We start from the raw sequence: 16,172 nt of genomic DNA, 5'->3' as shown, positions 1-16,172 counted from the left end.
AAGTGTGAGTGCATGTGTAGATGGGCATGACTGTATGCATGTCTGCGCATCTGTACGTGCATGAGTGCACGTTCATGTGAGTCTGCATGTGTGTTCCTGTGGACGTATGGTGTGTGTATGTAGGTGTGTGCGTGAGTGCATGTGGGAGTGTGCATACTCGTGTGTGCATATGTATATGGGTGCTGGGTGCTAGGAGCAGGCGTGGGGTGGCTGCGGGGAGGCAGAGCCGGGTGGGCACAGGGCGGCCGCGCTGCCCTGATGCCCGGGCCCGGCTGCCCGCAGTGCCGAGACCATCAACGACGGGCAGTTCCACACCGTGGAGCTGGTGACCTTCGACCGCGCCGTGAACCTCTCCATCGACGGCGGCAGCCCCATGACCATGGACAGCTTTGGCAAGCACTACACGCTCACCAGCGAGGCCCCGCTCTACGTGGGCGGTGAGTGCCCGTGGTGCAGCGGGGTGGGCACTGGTGTGGCAGCCGGATGTCGCCCCCGGCCCCAGGAGTAGGGCAGCCAGGGGGAGCTACCAGGGCTGGGGCTGACATCTCTCCCCCAGGCAGGATCATGCCAGGGGCTGTGTGCTGAGCTCTGCCTTCCACGTGTGCATGAGTGCAGGGGACTCCAGGCGCAGCGATGCCCGTGCTCTGCCGTGGCGGGGGGTCCCAGGCTTTGGGCGCTGCTGGTTTTCACAAAGAGGCAGGAAGGGATTTTTCCCCTCTCCTGCTGCTACACGCCTCAGGGTTATTTTTCCCTTTTCTTAGCAGTGCTGTGTGCCGGGCGCTGGTGCTGCAGCCCGGGCTGGGGATGGGGCTGGGCTGTGCCAACGCTCCTGTGGCACCAGCCCTGCAGGGTCCTGGCGGGAGGGTCTTGCCTCTGCGCTCAGGCTCAGCCCCACGCTGAGCTGGGGCAGGAAGGGATTTCCCCCTGCTCAGACTGGTGCAGACTGGGGGGTTTCCCCTTCCTCTGCAGTGGGGGCACGGCCTGGCCTGGGCTCTCTGCAGCGCCCACGACCCCTGGCAGCAGCAGGACGTTGGTGGCCGTGGCCCCCTGTATCCCGGGGGCAGGGGTGGGGGTGATGCCAGGCGCTGTGTCGGGGTGACTGTCGTGTGGCTCCAAGATCAGACGTGGGGGTTTGTCGGGGCTGGTGTGGACGGGGCTGATCCTGCCTCCAGCAGGGCTGGGCTAGACTGGATGTGACCCCTGCAGCACGGGGATGCTCTGACCCCAAGCTGAGGGTGGTTTAAGGCAGGGGGCCTGGCCGGGGGTCCATGTCTGCAGGGTGGGAGACCATGTTGGGGCACCGTGCCCCCAGCCAGGCCCCAGCGGGCATCTCACAGCCGCGCTCTCCGCAGGGATGCCCGTGGACGTGAACTCAGCCGCCTTCCGCCTGTGGCAGATCCTGAACGGCACCAGCTTCCACGGCTGCATCCGCAACCTGTACATCAACAACGAGCTGCAGGACTTCACCAAGACGCAGATGAAGCCGGGTGTGGTGCCGGGCTGCGAGCCCTGCCGCAAGCTGCTCTGCGTGCACGGCATCTGCCAGCCCAACGCTGCCCCGGGCCCCGTGTGCCACTGCGAGCCGGGCTGGGCCGGGCCCCACTGCGACCAGCCGCTCGCCAGCCCCTGCCAGGGCCACAAGTGAGTGCCCTGCGGCCCCAGCACCACCCTTCCCCGCGCCCTCGGGGACCCGGCGACCCCACGGGGGACCGGGCTCAGCCCTGGGAATGGGGCTCACCTCCCGCCCCGGCGCCGGACGCTGGGCTTGTCTGCGGGTGCTGTGCAGAGCTGGTCTGGTTTGCACAGGGAGGGGCTGCGGGTCAGGAGTGAGGGGCACCAGCAGGAGTGTGTGTGTGTGTGTGTGTGTGTGTGTGCACGCGCGTCCGTCCATCCTGCCTGGCACTGGGTGCCATGGCTGGGGACTGTTAGCAGCGGAGATCCACCCCAGAGGTGGCTGCATTTCAGAGCAGGGTGAGCTCTGCCAGGGGCCGCCAGGCCCCGGGGACGGCCCCTTGGGTGCCCCCTGCTAGGGGGGCAGAAATCAGCGGTGGGGGACACCATGGCTGGGGTGGGGAACAGGCTGTCCCTTCCCGGGCACCAGCTCATGAGCCAACATGGGCTGTGCCGGCAGGTGCGTGAACGGGGTGTGCGTGCCCCTCGACACGCTCTCGTACAGCTGCCAGTGCCGGGACGGCTACCGTGGCGCCCTCTGCAACCAGCCGGGCGAGCTGGCCAGCCCCTGCCACGGCCTGGCCTGCCTGCACGGGCACTGCCAGGTCTCGGACCGTGGCGAGGCCTCCTGCGACTGTGATGACGGCTTCACCGGCGACCTCTGCGACCAAGGTCAGCACCCCCGTGCCAGCTCCCTCTTGTGCACCTGGACAGCCCAGCATGGGGCGCGGGGCTGAGGCCGAGCTGCCCCTGCTCCTGCCCTGCACCGGGGCTAATGGCAGCCCCGACCCCGCAGCGCGCACGCCTGACCCTGCCCCTGCCCCGTGTCCCGGCAGAGTCGGAGTGCCGCGGCGAGCCGGTGCGGGACTTCCACCAGGTGCAGCGGGGCTACGCCATCTGCCAGACCACGCGCGCCGTGTCGTGGGTACGGTGCCGTGGCGCCTGCCGGGCGCAGGGCCAGGGCCAGGGATGCTGCACGGGACTGCGGCTGCGGCGGCGCAAGCACACCTTCGAGTGCAGCGACGGCTCCTCCTTCGTGGACGAGGTGGAGAAGCCCAGCAAATGCGGCTGTGCCCGGTGCATGTAGCTGCTGGCTGCGCCCGCCATGGACCATGGGCCACGGGCCATGGCCGGACACGGACGGGCCTCAACCGCCAGGACCCGGGGCTGCGGCACGGAGCCGCCGTGTAGATAGGGAGTTTTTTTAAGCACTGCGGGTTCACAAAGGTATTTATACGGCCGGGCCCCCGGGACCTGCCATCTGCTCCCCCGCGGGTGCTGTCAGTGCCTGGCTCCCGGCCGGGAGGATCGGCCAGTGCCCCGGTCCCTGCCTGCCGGGCTGCGCTGGGCCCTCGGGCACTGCGGGCTCCACCCCCTGCGGCCGGCCCCCACGGCCGAGATGGAGCAGCTCGTGCCAAGCCCAGCCCGGCTCCCTGCCCCTGCCGGCCGGTACAACGCCAGCCCCGGTCCGGCTGCACCTGGGCGCTGTGTGGTGGCACCGTGACCACGGCTGCCACGGGCATCCAGCACACCGGGGGCATCACCCCCAGGACCGGCTGGGCAGGGAGGTGCCGGCATGGGGCAGAGCGGGGCTGGGCACGTGGCTGCTCTCCAGTGCCTCGGACGGTGCCCAGGAACCAGCACGGGGCTGGGCCAGGCCTGGTGATGGGGGACGGGCACGGGGCCCCACACGGCTCGGCCGCCTGGAGCCAGGAGCAGCCGCTTGCACTCGTGACACCGATGACGCCACCTGCCCGCTGGCCCCCGCACCCGGTCCCACCACCCACAGGCTGCAGCGGTGACACCAGGATGCCCATGGGTTTGGGGGCACCAGGATCTCTGCAGTTGGGGTGCTGCACCCCCGACAGCCCGGTCCCCCCTGGGCCGTGAGCCACGGACTGGGGTGGGGGGTTGGGAGGGGGAGGCGATCTGCCCAGGCCACACAGCAGCAAAGCAAGACCGGGTCCCTTGCACCTCGGCCCTCGCCCCGGGCCTGGCACCAGCGCCGTGACCCCAACGAGCTGCATCTGCCGCCAGCCCAACGTGGCCGGTCCCTGCTGCGCCTGGAGCCACGGGCCGAGCTGCGCCCCCAGCCCGGGGCCATCGCCACCCCCAGCCACTGCTCCCCTCCCCGAGCCTGCCCCGGCCCGAGCCGCGTGGCGCGTGCCGGTGGCCGTGGCCGGGCGCTGTCTGCTAACCGCTAAAGTCTCTTTATACAGATACTGACAGATGCTAATATATATTTGTATTTCAGTCTGGTATAGTATTTTTCTATGTGCCGGGGCACCCCAACCCCCCCCCCCAACCGGCCGTGGCTCCTTGGTGTTGGCAGATGCTTCTCAGCAGCAACCCCCCCACCCCAAAATGCCCCCCCATGCCCCGTCCATGCCGTGCGGTGCGGTGCGGTGCGGGGCCGTGTTGTTGTAGGGATGTGTGGTGTTGTCGGTGTTGTCCTCCACGTGAACATGACATTTATGCCTTCAGCGAGCCCGGCTGGTCTCTTCTTTCCTGCTTGCAGCCCCCCCCCAACCCGCGGGCCCAGGACCCCACCGGCCAGGCCAGGCGCGTGCCCCCAGCTCCCACGCAGCCCGGGGGCCAGAGCAGCTCACGCAGGTGTGACCCGGCCCCCTGCACGGCCGCAGCCCACCCCAGCTGGAGCCCAAGGGCCCCTGGCCTGCAGGCAGGGGTGTTGGGTGGGCTGGGGCGGGCGCTGGAGGGGCCCAAGTCTGTGGGGCACCTCGGCTACAGGCAGCGGGGCACTGAGCTTGACCAGGCCACCTGTGCAGGACAGCCCGGGGCGCTGCCCAGCCCGAGGCCAGACTCGGTGGGAGGGCGATCCTCAGCCCCGAAGCACTGGAACATACACTCGTGCTCACATGCACACGTGCGTGCACACTCCCCTGCACACTTGCATCTGCCACTCACGAGCACGTATACACATCTGTATACGCTGACATGCACCTTTGCATGACACTGTGCGCACACACACACAAACCTGCACTGACACACACATGCACGCTCCCGTGCAGATTCACATACGCACACACGCACACAGCTGTTGGCAGGCCCCTGGTTCACTGGCGATCTCGGGGGAGATCGTGGGTTTTCTGTTTCCCACGGAAAACAAAAATGCAGACCCCCCCCCGCCACGGGAAATGCAGACTTCTCCTTAACGGAGGAACCCGCGGATTGTGCACTGTCGCAGAGAGCGCCCCGCGGGCCGGCAGCGCTCCCACGCAGGGAAGCTCCGCGCCGCCCTGGCGAGGTGCCCCCTGCCCACCCAGAAGCAGCGAGGGGCACGACTGTGCTCCTGGGAGGGCAGGGGACGCTTTGCCAGGGCGGCATGGGGCTTGCTGTGGGTGCAACGACCCCGCTCTGTCCTGCCGCACCCAGTGCCCTGGGGGAGGCCGGCAGGGGCAGCCAGGCCGTGCCCCCCACTTGGCTGCAGAAGCCGGGGCTCAGGCGCTGGTGCCAGGGGCAGGAGGCTGCAGACCCGGGGCCCTGGCCCTGGCAGCCGAGGGGTCCTTGGGCAGGGGGTGGGGGTGAAGGACACTGGACCTACGAAGGGGATTTGGGGGGGGGGGGGCTCTGATTTTCTATGCTAAAAAAGCCCAACGCAAATCCCAAGCTGTACGGGTACGCAGAATTGATTTTATTACAGAGCATGAGGCACGGCCGGCTTCCCCGCTGCTTTGCAAATGTAGCTCGATCAAGAAAGCGTGGTGCTGAGCGGGGGCCTGCGCCCGCAGCCCGAGAGCCCTTTCCTTGCATCCCGGGTGCGGGGGCACCCGAGAAGTTGTGATTTCTCACGAGGGGAAACCAGGATCCCTGGTGATCTTTGCCAGGGCTCACGACGGGTCTTCAAGTGACTTCAGTCGTCCTTGAGCCTGCACACATTGCACTCGCACTCTCTCTCGCACACCCCCCCACACATGCCCAGCCACATGCACGTTTTTGCTGTCCTTGCATTAATGCACACACTCATATGCCTCCACACACAAACATGCACGAGCACCCAGCTACACACACACGTGCTCTCCTCCGCACACATGTGCACACGTGCAGCCCGCCCCTCCCCAGGGACCAGGCCGAGCCAGCTCTGATATCAAAGAAATGTTTAATAAGCCGCAGTAAAGTCGGGCCCTTCCGGAGCCCCGGGGCAGAGATCAACGAGGGAGGGACAAAAAGAAAACCGACCGGGGGCAGGGACCCTCGAGGAGACCCATCGGCTGCCGCGGGCCCTCGCACCCGTGACCGAGCCACGTCCTGGCCGCACGAGCGGACGGGCCTCAGGCTCCCACCGTGCCGTGCCGCGGCGCAGGGGCCGGGTGCCGTCGCCTGGCACATGCAGCCGCGCCGGCGGTTTAAAGCAACTTAATATAACTTTATTCTTTCCGTATGTACACGGTCCAAGGTTCTCCAGGTGAGGTATGTAAACATCAGCTAATGCCAACCTCGCGCCCAGCCCACACCTCGCGGCAGGCGCCGACAACTCCTGCTACCCACAAAGGAAACGCGGGCGCGGCGAGCGCGGCCTCCGTGCGCGTTGCCGGGCTCAGACGTACAGTACCAGCCAGGGCAGCGTGGCCCGACGGCTTCTCAGAGCAGTGTCTCCGGGTCCGGGCCCAGCGCCGCGGGGCGGGGGACAGTGATTATGAACAAGGAACGGAGACGTTCAAAGCTGCCAGACGCCTTCCAGGGGACACGGCTACGGCCATGCCCCGGGGGGAGGAGGAGAGGGCCGGGCGGGGGCGCAAGGGGCCCGTGGGACAGCGGGGAGCGGGCGCTGGGCACCCCGCAACTCAGCCAATGCAACGAGTCTGGTCCTAGGCACGCGGCCAAGGGCGGAGGGTGCGGGGGTGCGCCGTCAGGATGGGGCTGACCGCGCGCCACACCAAGCGCCAAGAGGGCTGGGGGCGGGGGGGAAAACTCAAACACACGTATAAATACAAAAGAAACGCCCCCTAAAACTCCTAGATGTGTCCTACGAATGCAGAGCTGCTGTGCGGGGCCCGGAGCCATGCTGGGAGCCCGGGGCAGGCTCAGCTCTGCCCGAGCGTTACGGACAGAAAGCACGGGGTGAAGGGGTCTTAACGGCAGCATGCCCGTCACTGCTGTCCTATGCCAGTCGCGGAGGGGTTTCCTGAGAGCCGCAGCAGCTACCCCCATGCCCGTGTGGGCTTTAGCAGACGGTGGGAAAGCCCGGCCGAGTGCCAGCGTCCCCCTTGCCCTGCCCAGCCCCAGCCTGGCGCCCGTACAGCTCCTAGCAAAGGACTCACAGGTGCCCCAAGCCACGACATGGCGCCAGGGTCACAGGCGAGCTCCCCAAGCCTCCCCGGGTACATGTAATGCCTAAAAAGCTTATTGCTTGCGGTGCTGTACCCCCTGCCGGCACCCGGGTCACGCAGGCCGGGGCCGACACTACAGCGTCCGCCTAGGGGCTGTACTTCGGGGCGGGGGGGAGATGAAACAAAAACATTTAATGCTTCCAACTTCACTACACTATTGAACACAGACCCCAACCACCCGGAGCCCCCAGCAGCGCGCCAGCCTGCGGGGTGGGGGGCACCAAGCCCGCCCCGCAGCAAGGGACCACCCCCACCCCCACCCCCCCGCTTGCAGGAAGTACATGAAATAAATATAAAAACCCTATTTACAACATTAGTTTGTGGTGAGCGCAAAATGCCTGATCCCGCCGGCAGCTTAAAAGGTAGGTCAGCGCGTGGCTGGCGAACTCAACGCTATATTACACGGCACCGATATATATAGATAGACGGAGATATTCACATTTCCATTGAGGATCTGGGACGCGGACACACAGACGCCTACAACACCAGCAGGATGGGGGGGAGGCCGGGCGGGCGCCCGCCTCGCACAGCCGGAGGGCACGTCTCCAGGCCGCCGGGGCCCAGACCTGCCCCGGGCCCACGACGCCGGGAAGCTGAGGGGCGATCGCAACACCCGCGAAGCCTCCTGAGAACATCTTAGAACAGATGGATCCATTTCACAGCCACCAAGGGAGAGGTGGGGCGAGCAGCAGCCGCAGGGAAGCGGAGGGGCGGCCGCGCCAAGCTCAGGACTGAACCGGGATGTGTGTGAGCGGAGGATGCCCGCTATCCCCTGAGATTTGCACCCACACGACCCCCTTCCCAGATGAGCTGATGGGCCCAGGGGAGACTGGCACATGCAGGGCAGCGAGCCCATACCCATGCCGGGAGGCCTGTACTCCTGCCAGGAGGGCTGCAGCGGGGCAATTCCCTAATAGCACTGGCATCAGGGGCCGGACAACCGTGCGCCCATCACCATGCATGCCGCCCCCCGCCTGCCGAGGGCTGCTGATGGCAGCAGGGAGGCAGGGGGAGGACACGTTGCTGCCAACAGACAAGGGACCACGGGCTCCGCAGCGCAGGTATCGGTGTGAACGGTGTGAGGGGAAGGACGAGCCTGGCACGCGTGTCTTCTGAACGCGCTAGAAAATGAAGAGCCCCTGCCCTGGCCCCCCCAAAATGGTGATGATAAAACAGGCGTCAAGTGTGCCTGGCACCTGGAGGCTGGTCCTGGCATCGGGAAGCCCCGGGGCAGCAGCAGGCGCCGACATGGCATTGCCCCCCGAGACGCACGTGGGTCCCAGGAACAGCAAGCGGGGGGCACGTAATGCCCATGGCAGGGAGGTGGGATGGGAGGGGAAGGAGGCTTGAACTTGGCCCACGAAGGTCGTGGCCAAGGAGCAGCTCGGCAAGGAGACGAGTAGCGGGCAGAGGGCGAAGGAACTAAAACCAAACCATGGGTCTGGCTTTCGGCCTGGGAAGCGAGAGCCCCAGCTCGCTCCCACCCACCATCCCACGGAAAATGCACTCGGCGCCCACCACACGCACAGCACCGAGGCCCACCCCGACACCGGGCAGCTCCAGGTCTCCCTGCTCGGGTCACACGAGCTCTCCCCATGCGGGGAGACCTGGGGGGCAGCGAGCGCCTCCCCAGCCCTGCCCGGAGACATGCACGAGGGTCACGGCCGTGCAACCTGCGGTGGCAAACGGCTTGCCGCGTGGCTCCAACCACTCCCCGGGGCTCTGCCCGCGGCAGCATGGGCCCTGGCAAGGCACGAGCTCCTGAGCTGGCACCTGCCAGGGGCTGCGAGCACCAGGCTCCTTGGGGAGGGCGAGAGGAAGATTTTAATTCTCCTCGTGCTTTTCCAGACCCTGCCATGCCTGGGGGGACACGAGCAGGGGGCATGACCGGCCCAATGGCTTGGGGCATCAGGCCTTGGCCCCGCAGTGCCTGGAGGTCTGGAAAGCCCACTGTGGCTCCCTTCTCGGAGCTGTGCCCCGGGGCCGCGGGGAGAAACCAGACTGGTCCGTGCCCAGCAGCCGGCGGCTGCGACGCCTCACAGGGAACAGACCCTCCTTTCCAGGGAAGCGTGCACAGCGCGGGGGACGTGCCCGGGGGTGCAGGGTCTTGGAGTGACACCGCTACATGGCTCGCACACATGCACCCGAGTCTCTCAAGGGCACGCACATCAGCGGGAGATTTCACTGGGGGTCGGTGGGGCCTCGCGGGTCAGGAGAAGACCCCGTTTCTTCCTGAGCACAGCCCAGACGGGAGCAAGATCCTAAGGTTCAGAGTAAATACAGAGCCGAGAGCAATCAGCTCGGTCCTCCACCAGCAATTATTCCCGTGCCCCCACTGCCGGCGCACCCCTAGCGCTCTCTCGTGGGCTCCTGAAACACCGAAGCCAGAGCTACCGGCAGAGGGGCTTGAGGGGGCCGCCCAGGCAGAGCCCGCGGACACCAGCATGATTCGAAGGGCAGGGAAAAGCTTTGTAGACACCACTGATTTTAGGCGAGGGGAACAGTCTGCCTTGCAGCCGCGGGCGAGGGGCCGGAGGAAGGGGACGTCCAATCCCAGCCACGCTCTCCGGCCCCTCGCCCATCCTCTGCACAAGGCGAGATGCGGAGATGATGACCCGGGCTGCGCCTCCAGCCCACCAGCAGCACACGGAGGGAGGCCTGTTCGGTGCACAGGGAGCCCTGCGCGCGTTTACCGCCAGCCGGAGCAGCTCCACGCAGAGCATTTACAAAGGTCGGGAGCTGCGGCCCCTTCGCACTTGGGATCTCAAGTGTGGCGGCGGCCCGTGGAAGGAAACCTGCTTAGAAACTTGTGCAGACAGCCCCAGCGCAGCCTCAACCCCTCCCACCTTTAGGCTCCCAGCAGAGCTGGAGCCCTGCAGATGCTCACGCAAGGCTCGATGAGCTTTGCAGATGCTCGTGCCCAGGGTAGCGCCTGCGCCCAGGGGCTGCAGCAGGAATACGCTTCTGGGGCTTGCTACGGGGTTTCTGGTGTGGATCCGCTGTCGCTTGCGGAGACTATTGCTTGGTCTTTAAACAGTGCCGGGCTCTGCGGAGCGCATGCAGAGCCGGGGACAGCCAGCCTCTCCCCTGTGCCCAGCACCCTGGCACGAGCAGGACCACCCACCCAGCCCCTCTCTGCATATTAAAAAAAGGAACCTGAAATGAATTCATTAGAAACAAAAAGCAGACGCTCAACCCCAGCCACATCCAGAGCCCGCAGACGGCCTGGCCTCAGAGCCCAGGTCGGGGAGAGTCCCAGGAGACGGGCAGCCAGGAGGGATCTGGCCTGGGAGCTGCTGACCGAGACCCCGTGCCAAGAGCCCCTTCCCCACATCAGGCTTCCCCTGCCAGTGGCGCGCTGAGCCCCAAGGACCCTGCCCTGCCCCAGGGAGGGTCTAGACGAGGCCCAGGACCCACCTGCCCTGCCTCGCAGCCGGACGATGCTTTGGATTTTGCTTGAAACGCCCCAACGGGCGCGCGGGCCGGGCGCGCGGGCCCACGGAGAGGCGGCCGAAAGCTATTTATGTGCGTGGAGGTGGTTTCCTTCCTGCTACAGAACAAGTGCGTGTGCATCAAGTATAAAATGCAAGCCTTCCTATCGCACAGACTGCGGGGGGAGGGGGCTCTTTCAGTGATAAATAAGGCACTGTGCTTTGAACTAAAACTGCCCGTTCCGCGTGGAAGCCCCGGGAACCGTCCCGCCGCGGAGACGGGCCGCGCTCCTCTCCCTCCGAGATGCGTCTCCGATGCCCGAAGCCGGGGGCCTTCTCCTTCCGCTGCGGATGTTCAGGCTTGCTACAGCTTATCAAAGCAGCTTTAGTTAATGCGGGATACAGGGTTGCTACTGTACAGCAGTTCTTGCCGCGGTCGCGGCCGCCGCGGCGCGGGGCTATTTCGTGTCCAGCCGCGTTCGCTTGCTGTGCGAACAGTCCCCTTTCGCCCTCAGCTTTCTCTTGCCCTGGGACCCGGCGCCCTCCTGGCTCTTCTTCATGGCCCGGGTCAGGGTTTTCCCACCGCTGGGCTTCTTGCAGGACCCCTTCTGGGACCTGGTGGAGGGCTCCCCGCCTGGCCCCTGCTTGGGGGACCTGGCCAGGCCCTCGTGCCCGGGCGCTGCCCGCCTGCTGGCGTTCTCCTTGCCCTTGTGTGCGGAGAGACGGCTTTTCGCCAGAGGCCTTTTCAGGGCTCTCTTCTCCTTCGGCGGCCCCTTTTTCTCCAGCTTATTGCTTCTTTCCGCTGCCGCCTGCTTCCTGGTGGCGGGCGCCTTGGTGGGGATCTCCACGTGCTTGGCTTTGCCGGCCTTCTTGGCAGGGAGCCGGTCTCTGGCGGAGGAGCCAGGCCTCTCCTGGGCAGCGCTGCCCTCGCTCGGCGGCTTCTTCTTCCTGCCCAGCTGCGGGTCGGCCTTGGCCGGGGGGTCGTCCGCGGGCTGCCCCTTCCCCTTGCGCCCCTTCAGCGCCCTGTACGCTGGCGCCGGCTTGGGGAACGCGTCCGCTTTGACCTGCAAGGCCAGCTTGGGGGACATCAGCGGGTTGATGCACACGCTCTTCCGGCTCTTGCTCTCCAGGACGGGGGGCTCCGGGGCGCCATCCCCCTTCTTCTCGGGCTTCAGCGCCCGGTGCTGAGCGCGGAGCTTGCCCCGCAGCTGGGAGTACTTGCGCAGGATGCGCGTGCTGGCCTGCGTGGGCAGGCTGGGGGCGGGCGGCGTGCTGCGGGGCTCGCTGGCCGCATCGCAGCGGGCTGCGGCGGGCGGTGCCGGGGCGGGACTGGCGTCCGGCTCGGCCTCCATCCTGTCGGTGCTTTCCCGCAGCTTGGCCAACAGCTTCTGGTTCTTGGGGTTGTTCCTGGCAGGCGTGGTGGCCGGAAACTTCTTGAGGTGCTTCTTCAGGCGCTCGGCTTGCAGGGAGCTGGGGTATGGCCCGGGCATGGGGAACTTCTGCAGGGGCGACTTGATGGGGGGCATCTCCCCGGGCAGCCGGGTGTTCAGCTTCTTGACGATGACGAGGGAGCGGGTCTCGGTCGTCTCCAGGAACCAGCGGCAGATGTCAGAGAGCTGGAACGCCTTCATGAACAGCATCTGCACCGGCGAGAGCTTCTGCCCCTCCAGCGGCCCCCGGCTCTTGCGCGTCCGCTTCTTGCTCTTCCAGATTTCCTTGAGCTTGTCGGCCCGGTTCTTGGCTTTGGGGGCCGGCTGTACCTCTCTCTCCAGCTGGATCCAGCCCTTCTGGACCTTCAGGTAGTGGGTGTTGAACTCGGCGATGAGCTCCTGGTTCTCCTCCTCGGAGCACCACTCCACGAACCGCGGCTTGCCATCTCCCGGCACGTCCCCTTCCAGCGACTCTTCAGCCCTGGCATTGCCCTCTGCCTTTGGTGGCGAGGGACTGGCTTGCACAGCCTCCTTCCCTGGGGTGCTCTTCTTCGCCGCCTCGCTGGGGACCGGGGTGTGCCGAAGGTTGTACGAAGGTGGGGCCTGCCGGCGCAGCTTTGCGGGCTTGGATGGAGCGTGCTTGCTTCCGCCCCTGCTGCCGGGGCCAGCGGGTGAACTGCTGGCCAGATCCCCAGGCTGCCCCTTGCCAGCGTCTGAGGAGGTCTCAGGGTCTTGCCCAGCATCGGCAGCCGCCTCCCGGGGCTCTGCAGCCAGCTGCTTGGCTTCCACCTCTGCCCCTGGGCCACTGTCCTTCGGGAGGAGGACGCTCCGCTTATCCGAACTGGCCTCCACGCAGATCTCCAGCATGTCTCCCGAGACGCTGGGGCTGCCTGGGGCAGGGGAGGCTCCCTTCCCCAGAGGCCCTTGTCCTTCAGCTGCCGCCGCCTCCTTGGCCAGCAGGCTTTTGTAGGTCTGCCGAGTGGTGACGCCGTTCTCCTTGCCAGCCGGCAGCTCCGTGGCCATCTCGGTGCCCTCGAGCAGCGCGGGATGGAAGCAGTCGTTGGGGAAGTGCACGGGCGCCGTGCCCGCCAGGTGCACCTCCCTCTTGAAGCGCTTTGCCCCGGGACTCTTGGAAAGCTTGATCTGCAGGCAGGGCAGCTGCAGGGACGTGAGGGAACCTGGAGCCTCGGCGCTGCCCTCGGTGCCCGGCGCGGCGTGCTGGCTCCGGAGGCAGCGGTCGGAGGCCACGAGGGCCCTCCGGCTTTTCTTCCGCTTCTTGTCGGCGTTCTCGCAGGGGGAGACGGGCTCCCTGACGTCTGCCCCCGAGGCCTCGGGGCTGGGCGGCATTGGGATGGTGTCCTCACCCGGCTGGCTCTCGCTTGGCGCTGGCTCCTCTTCCGGGCTCTCCCCGAGGTCTGCGGGGGCTGGCTCGGCCTCCTCCCGTGCCTGCGGGCTGCTGCCCGGTGTCCCAGAGATGGCGGCTTCCAGGGCAGCAGCATCACCCTCGCTCTCGGCACCGGCACCATGCGGTGGGGAGGGGGAGAGCTCGGGCTCCGGCGCTGGGCTGGACGCGGGCTGCACGGGGGACTCGCAGCCCACGCCGGCAGCGGGGGCCGTGGGGGGCTCTGCCGCTGGGCTGGCCGGAGGCTCAGCTGGAAGCTCCTGGTCCGCAGCAGCGGGGGTCTCTGGAGGAAGCTCTGTGGAGGGCCCCACATCCCCCCTGGCAGGAGGCTCGGGGTCCGTGCTGGAAGGCGATGCTGGCTGCGCAGCGGCAGGCGGTGAGGGTGAGGGTAGGGGTGGGGGCTCCAGGTCCCCGCTGGCGGGGGGCTCTGCAGTAGCCTGTGCTTCAGAGCACGGTGCACCTGCCTCGCTGCTAGCAGCTACCGAGACGGGGAGGAGAGCAGAGTCCCCTGCCACGCTGCTGCTGGCTGCTTCGGACCCCACGTCCCCGCAGGAGCCAGCGCTGGCAGGTGAGGGAGCGTCCCCGTCCCCCCCGATGGGCGGCTGCCACGTATCCTCCTCGCAGCCCGGGGCGGGAGAGGTGCCGTTGGTGAGCAGCGGTGAGCTGGGGGTCTCTGCACACTCGGAGCCCGGCGCTGCTGGGGGCACCGGTGCCGGCTCGGCACTCGCCACGTCTCTCACCTTCAGCGTGCGGGTCTCGCGTGGCTCGCTTTCAGCTGCTCTCTCCTTGGTCTCTCTGCCCGGCAGGGCCCCCTTGGCCAGGAGCCTCAGGGAGACCCGCTTGTCCCCATCCTTCCCCGCCGCGGCGGCGGCTGGCTGCTTCGCGCTGGCCAAGGCATCTGCTCTCAGGGCCGCGCTGCCGCCCCGGTCCTCGGCAGCACGGGCACTCTTGGCAAGCGTGCGCACGGTGGGCAGCTCGCAGCACTCCCCGTTGAAGTAGTAGCCCCGCGTGCTCTTGCGCGCTGTCTTGCGGGGCGCCACGGCCCGCTGGCTCTCGAAGCGGCACTCGGTAATGGGCTGGCTGATGTAGACCACGTCGCACTGGTTGTCGTAGTCATTGATGCGCAGCCCCGAGGCCCGCTTGCTCTTCCGGGATGTCTTGATGGAGGCAGGGGGGGCCTTGGCCCGCGCGTGCCCATGGGAGGCCTTGCCGGCGGGCAGCCAGGCGTCACGGGCGCTCTCCAGAGGAGGTTTGTCCCCGGGGTGTAAGTGGTAGCCGGCCTTCGCCTTGCCGCCGCCGTGCAGGTGATGGTCTGGCTTTGGTCTGGCGTCATGCTCGCTGGCCTCCAGGTCTGGGTGCAGCGAGGCCTTGGAGCTGCACTGCAGCGCGTTCTCCTTGTCGGCGCGCCGGGCCGAGAACCCCGGGTCCCACGCCTCCTCGGGGAAGGCTCGGAAGGAGGAGTTCCTGGGGGTCACCAGGCAGCCCTCCAAGCTGTCCTCACTCCCATTCATGCTGGCTGCCCAGCCCAGGGCCTTGCCCGGGAGCGGGTCCTTGTCCTCGCCTCTCCAGGCACCCGGCTCAGGCTCGTGGCCCACGGGCGGGCCCTCCGGGCCCTTGGCAGCGGGGTGGAAGTGCAGTGAGGAAGAGTTGGATGTGGTGAGGTATCCGTGAGCAGGGCTTTCCTTTGGGCTGGCTGAGCTGGGTTGCTCGGAACAGTCTCTTTTGGAAGCAGCAGCTGAGCTCTCCGTCCTGTCCGCAGGCTTCAGGTCCGCGGGGGGCTTGGGGGCGTGCCCGGCCCCGTGCGGGTGGCTCGGAGGGCCCTGTGCGGGGTCGGAGGAGGAAGGGGGCTTCAATTCAGGACAGGCGGCGCCCTTCTCCTGAGCGTCAGGGCTTCGAAGCTGGCCGCAGCCAGAGCTGCAGGTGGAGGCGTCCATGCTGTCGGGCGCGGGGCCCGGCTGGCCGTCTGGGCCGGGCTGCACTTCAGTGTAAATGTCGTTGAGGACGCGGATGAACTGCTTCTGGTGGTGCGTGCACAGCCGGACCATGAACTTTTCCAGTGGAGACTTGGGCTGGCTCTGGGACTCGACGGCTATTGCCTCTGCCGCATCCTCACTAGAGAGACGGAGAGAGAAGCCGTCAGTCAGTCACTGGTGCCTGGGAACAAGGGCTTCACCCAGGCACGGCCCCCCGCCCCGCCCCGACCGTCACCCCCCTGCCAGCCTGGGCCACCTCGGCTGCGCCTGAGCCCCCATCAGAGTGCAACGAACACACACGCAGCTTCCCCCGCACCCGCCTCGGGGAGGTCAGCCCCAGCCTCCTCCAGGGAGTCCTGCTGAGTGCAGGCTTTGCATTGCCCTCCTGTTTGCCCCCCAGAGCTGCCCCTTCCCCCCACAGCTGTGCCAGGGGGTCCCCCTTGCACAGGGAGGCTGGAATGAGGTCAGGAAGGACCCAGGAAGCCTCCCCACCCCTGCAGTCACCTTCCTGGGCAGGGCACTGCCTTTTCCCCACCTGCTCCTATCCAATTAACAAGGTGATTTATAGCCCTGCTGATTGACAGCCCTCAAGGGCAGGTTGAGACTCAGAGCACCCAATCTGCATGACCATCATCACCATCTTCCTGTGGTCTGCAGCCAGCTCTACAGCGCAGGTGCTAGCACTCACCTGCTTTGCAAAGGGTCAGTGGTGCAGAGGGAAGGGTTAATGAGCTAGTTAAGCACTGCTATCAAAGCAGCCCCAGAAGCACCTTTCCTCTCCACCCTGCCCTTGCACAGCTCCTTGCTCTCCTTGCCCCAGGGTGAAGATGGGGAAAGTGGCCTCTGACTCCTTCCTTAACACCTTTACCTCCCCTTCAGACCCAGAAGCAAAGCCAGCACAGCCCCCAGACCAAGGC

At 66.8% G+C, this 16,172-nt stretch overlaps 2 protein-coding genes across 2 annotated transcripts in view; one reads left to right on the top strand and one right to left on the bottom strand.

The window, feature by feature from the left end:
- The window catches only part of SLIT1 (slit guidance ligand 1), a 49,376-nt gene extending 45,222 nt beyond the window's left edge, over nt 1-4,154 (top strand). Inside the window, exons 34-37 of the mRNA XM_059730251.1 lie at nt 283-437; nt 1,353-1,641; nt 2,132-2,343; nt 2,508-4,154. Of these exons, the coding sequence (XP_059586234.1) occupies nt 283-437; nt 1,353-1,641; nt 2,132-2,343; nt 2,508-2,758 (907 nt within the window). The 3' untranslated portion in view covers nt 2,759-4,154. The remainder of the gene's footprint in view (nt 1-282; nt 438-1,352; nt 1,642-2,131; nt 2,344-2,507) is intronic.
- A 1,617-nt stretch (nt 4,155-5,771) lies between these two features.
- Nucleotides 5,772-16,172, bottom strand: LOC132251233 (mucin-19-like). Its single transcript, XM_059730252.1, has 2 exons — nt 15,760-16,172; nt 5,772-15,394 (listed from the first exon to the last, which is right to left on the bottom strand). The coding sequence occupies exon 2, from the start codon at nt 15,325-15,327 to the stop codon at nt 10,909-10,911; it is 4,419 nt and encodes a 1,472-aa protein (XP_059586235.1). The 5' UTR covers nt 15,328-15,394; nt 15,760-16,172; the 3' UTR covers nt 5,772-10,908.

Source organism: Alligator mississippiensis, chromosome 6, assembly GCF_030867095.1.
Source record: "Alligator mississippiensis isolate rAllMis1 chromosome 6, rAllMis1, whole genome shotgun sequence".
Lineage (NCBI taxonomy): Eukaryota > Metazoa > Chordata > Crocodylia > Alligatoridae > Alligator > Alligator mississippiensis.
This window is presented reverse-complemented; position numbering and strand designations above follow the sequence as displayed.

Excerpts from the sequence above, each read along its gene's own strand:
- LOC132251233 (XM_059730252.1), bottom strand. The coding sequence starts at position 15,327 with ATGGTCCGGCTGTGCACGCACCACCAGAAGCAGTTCATCCGCGTCCTC.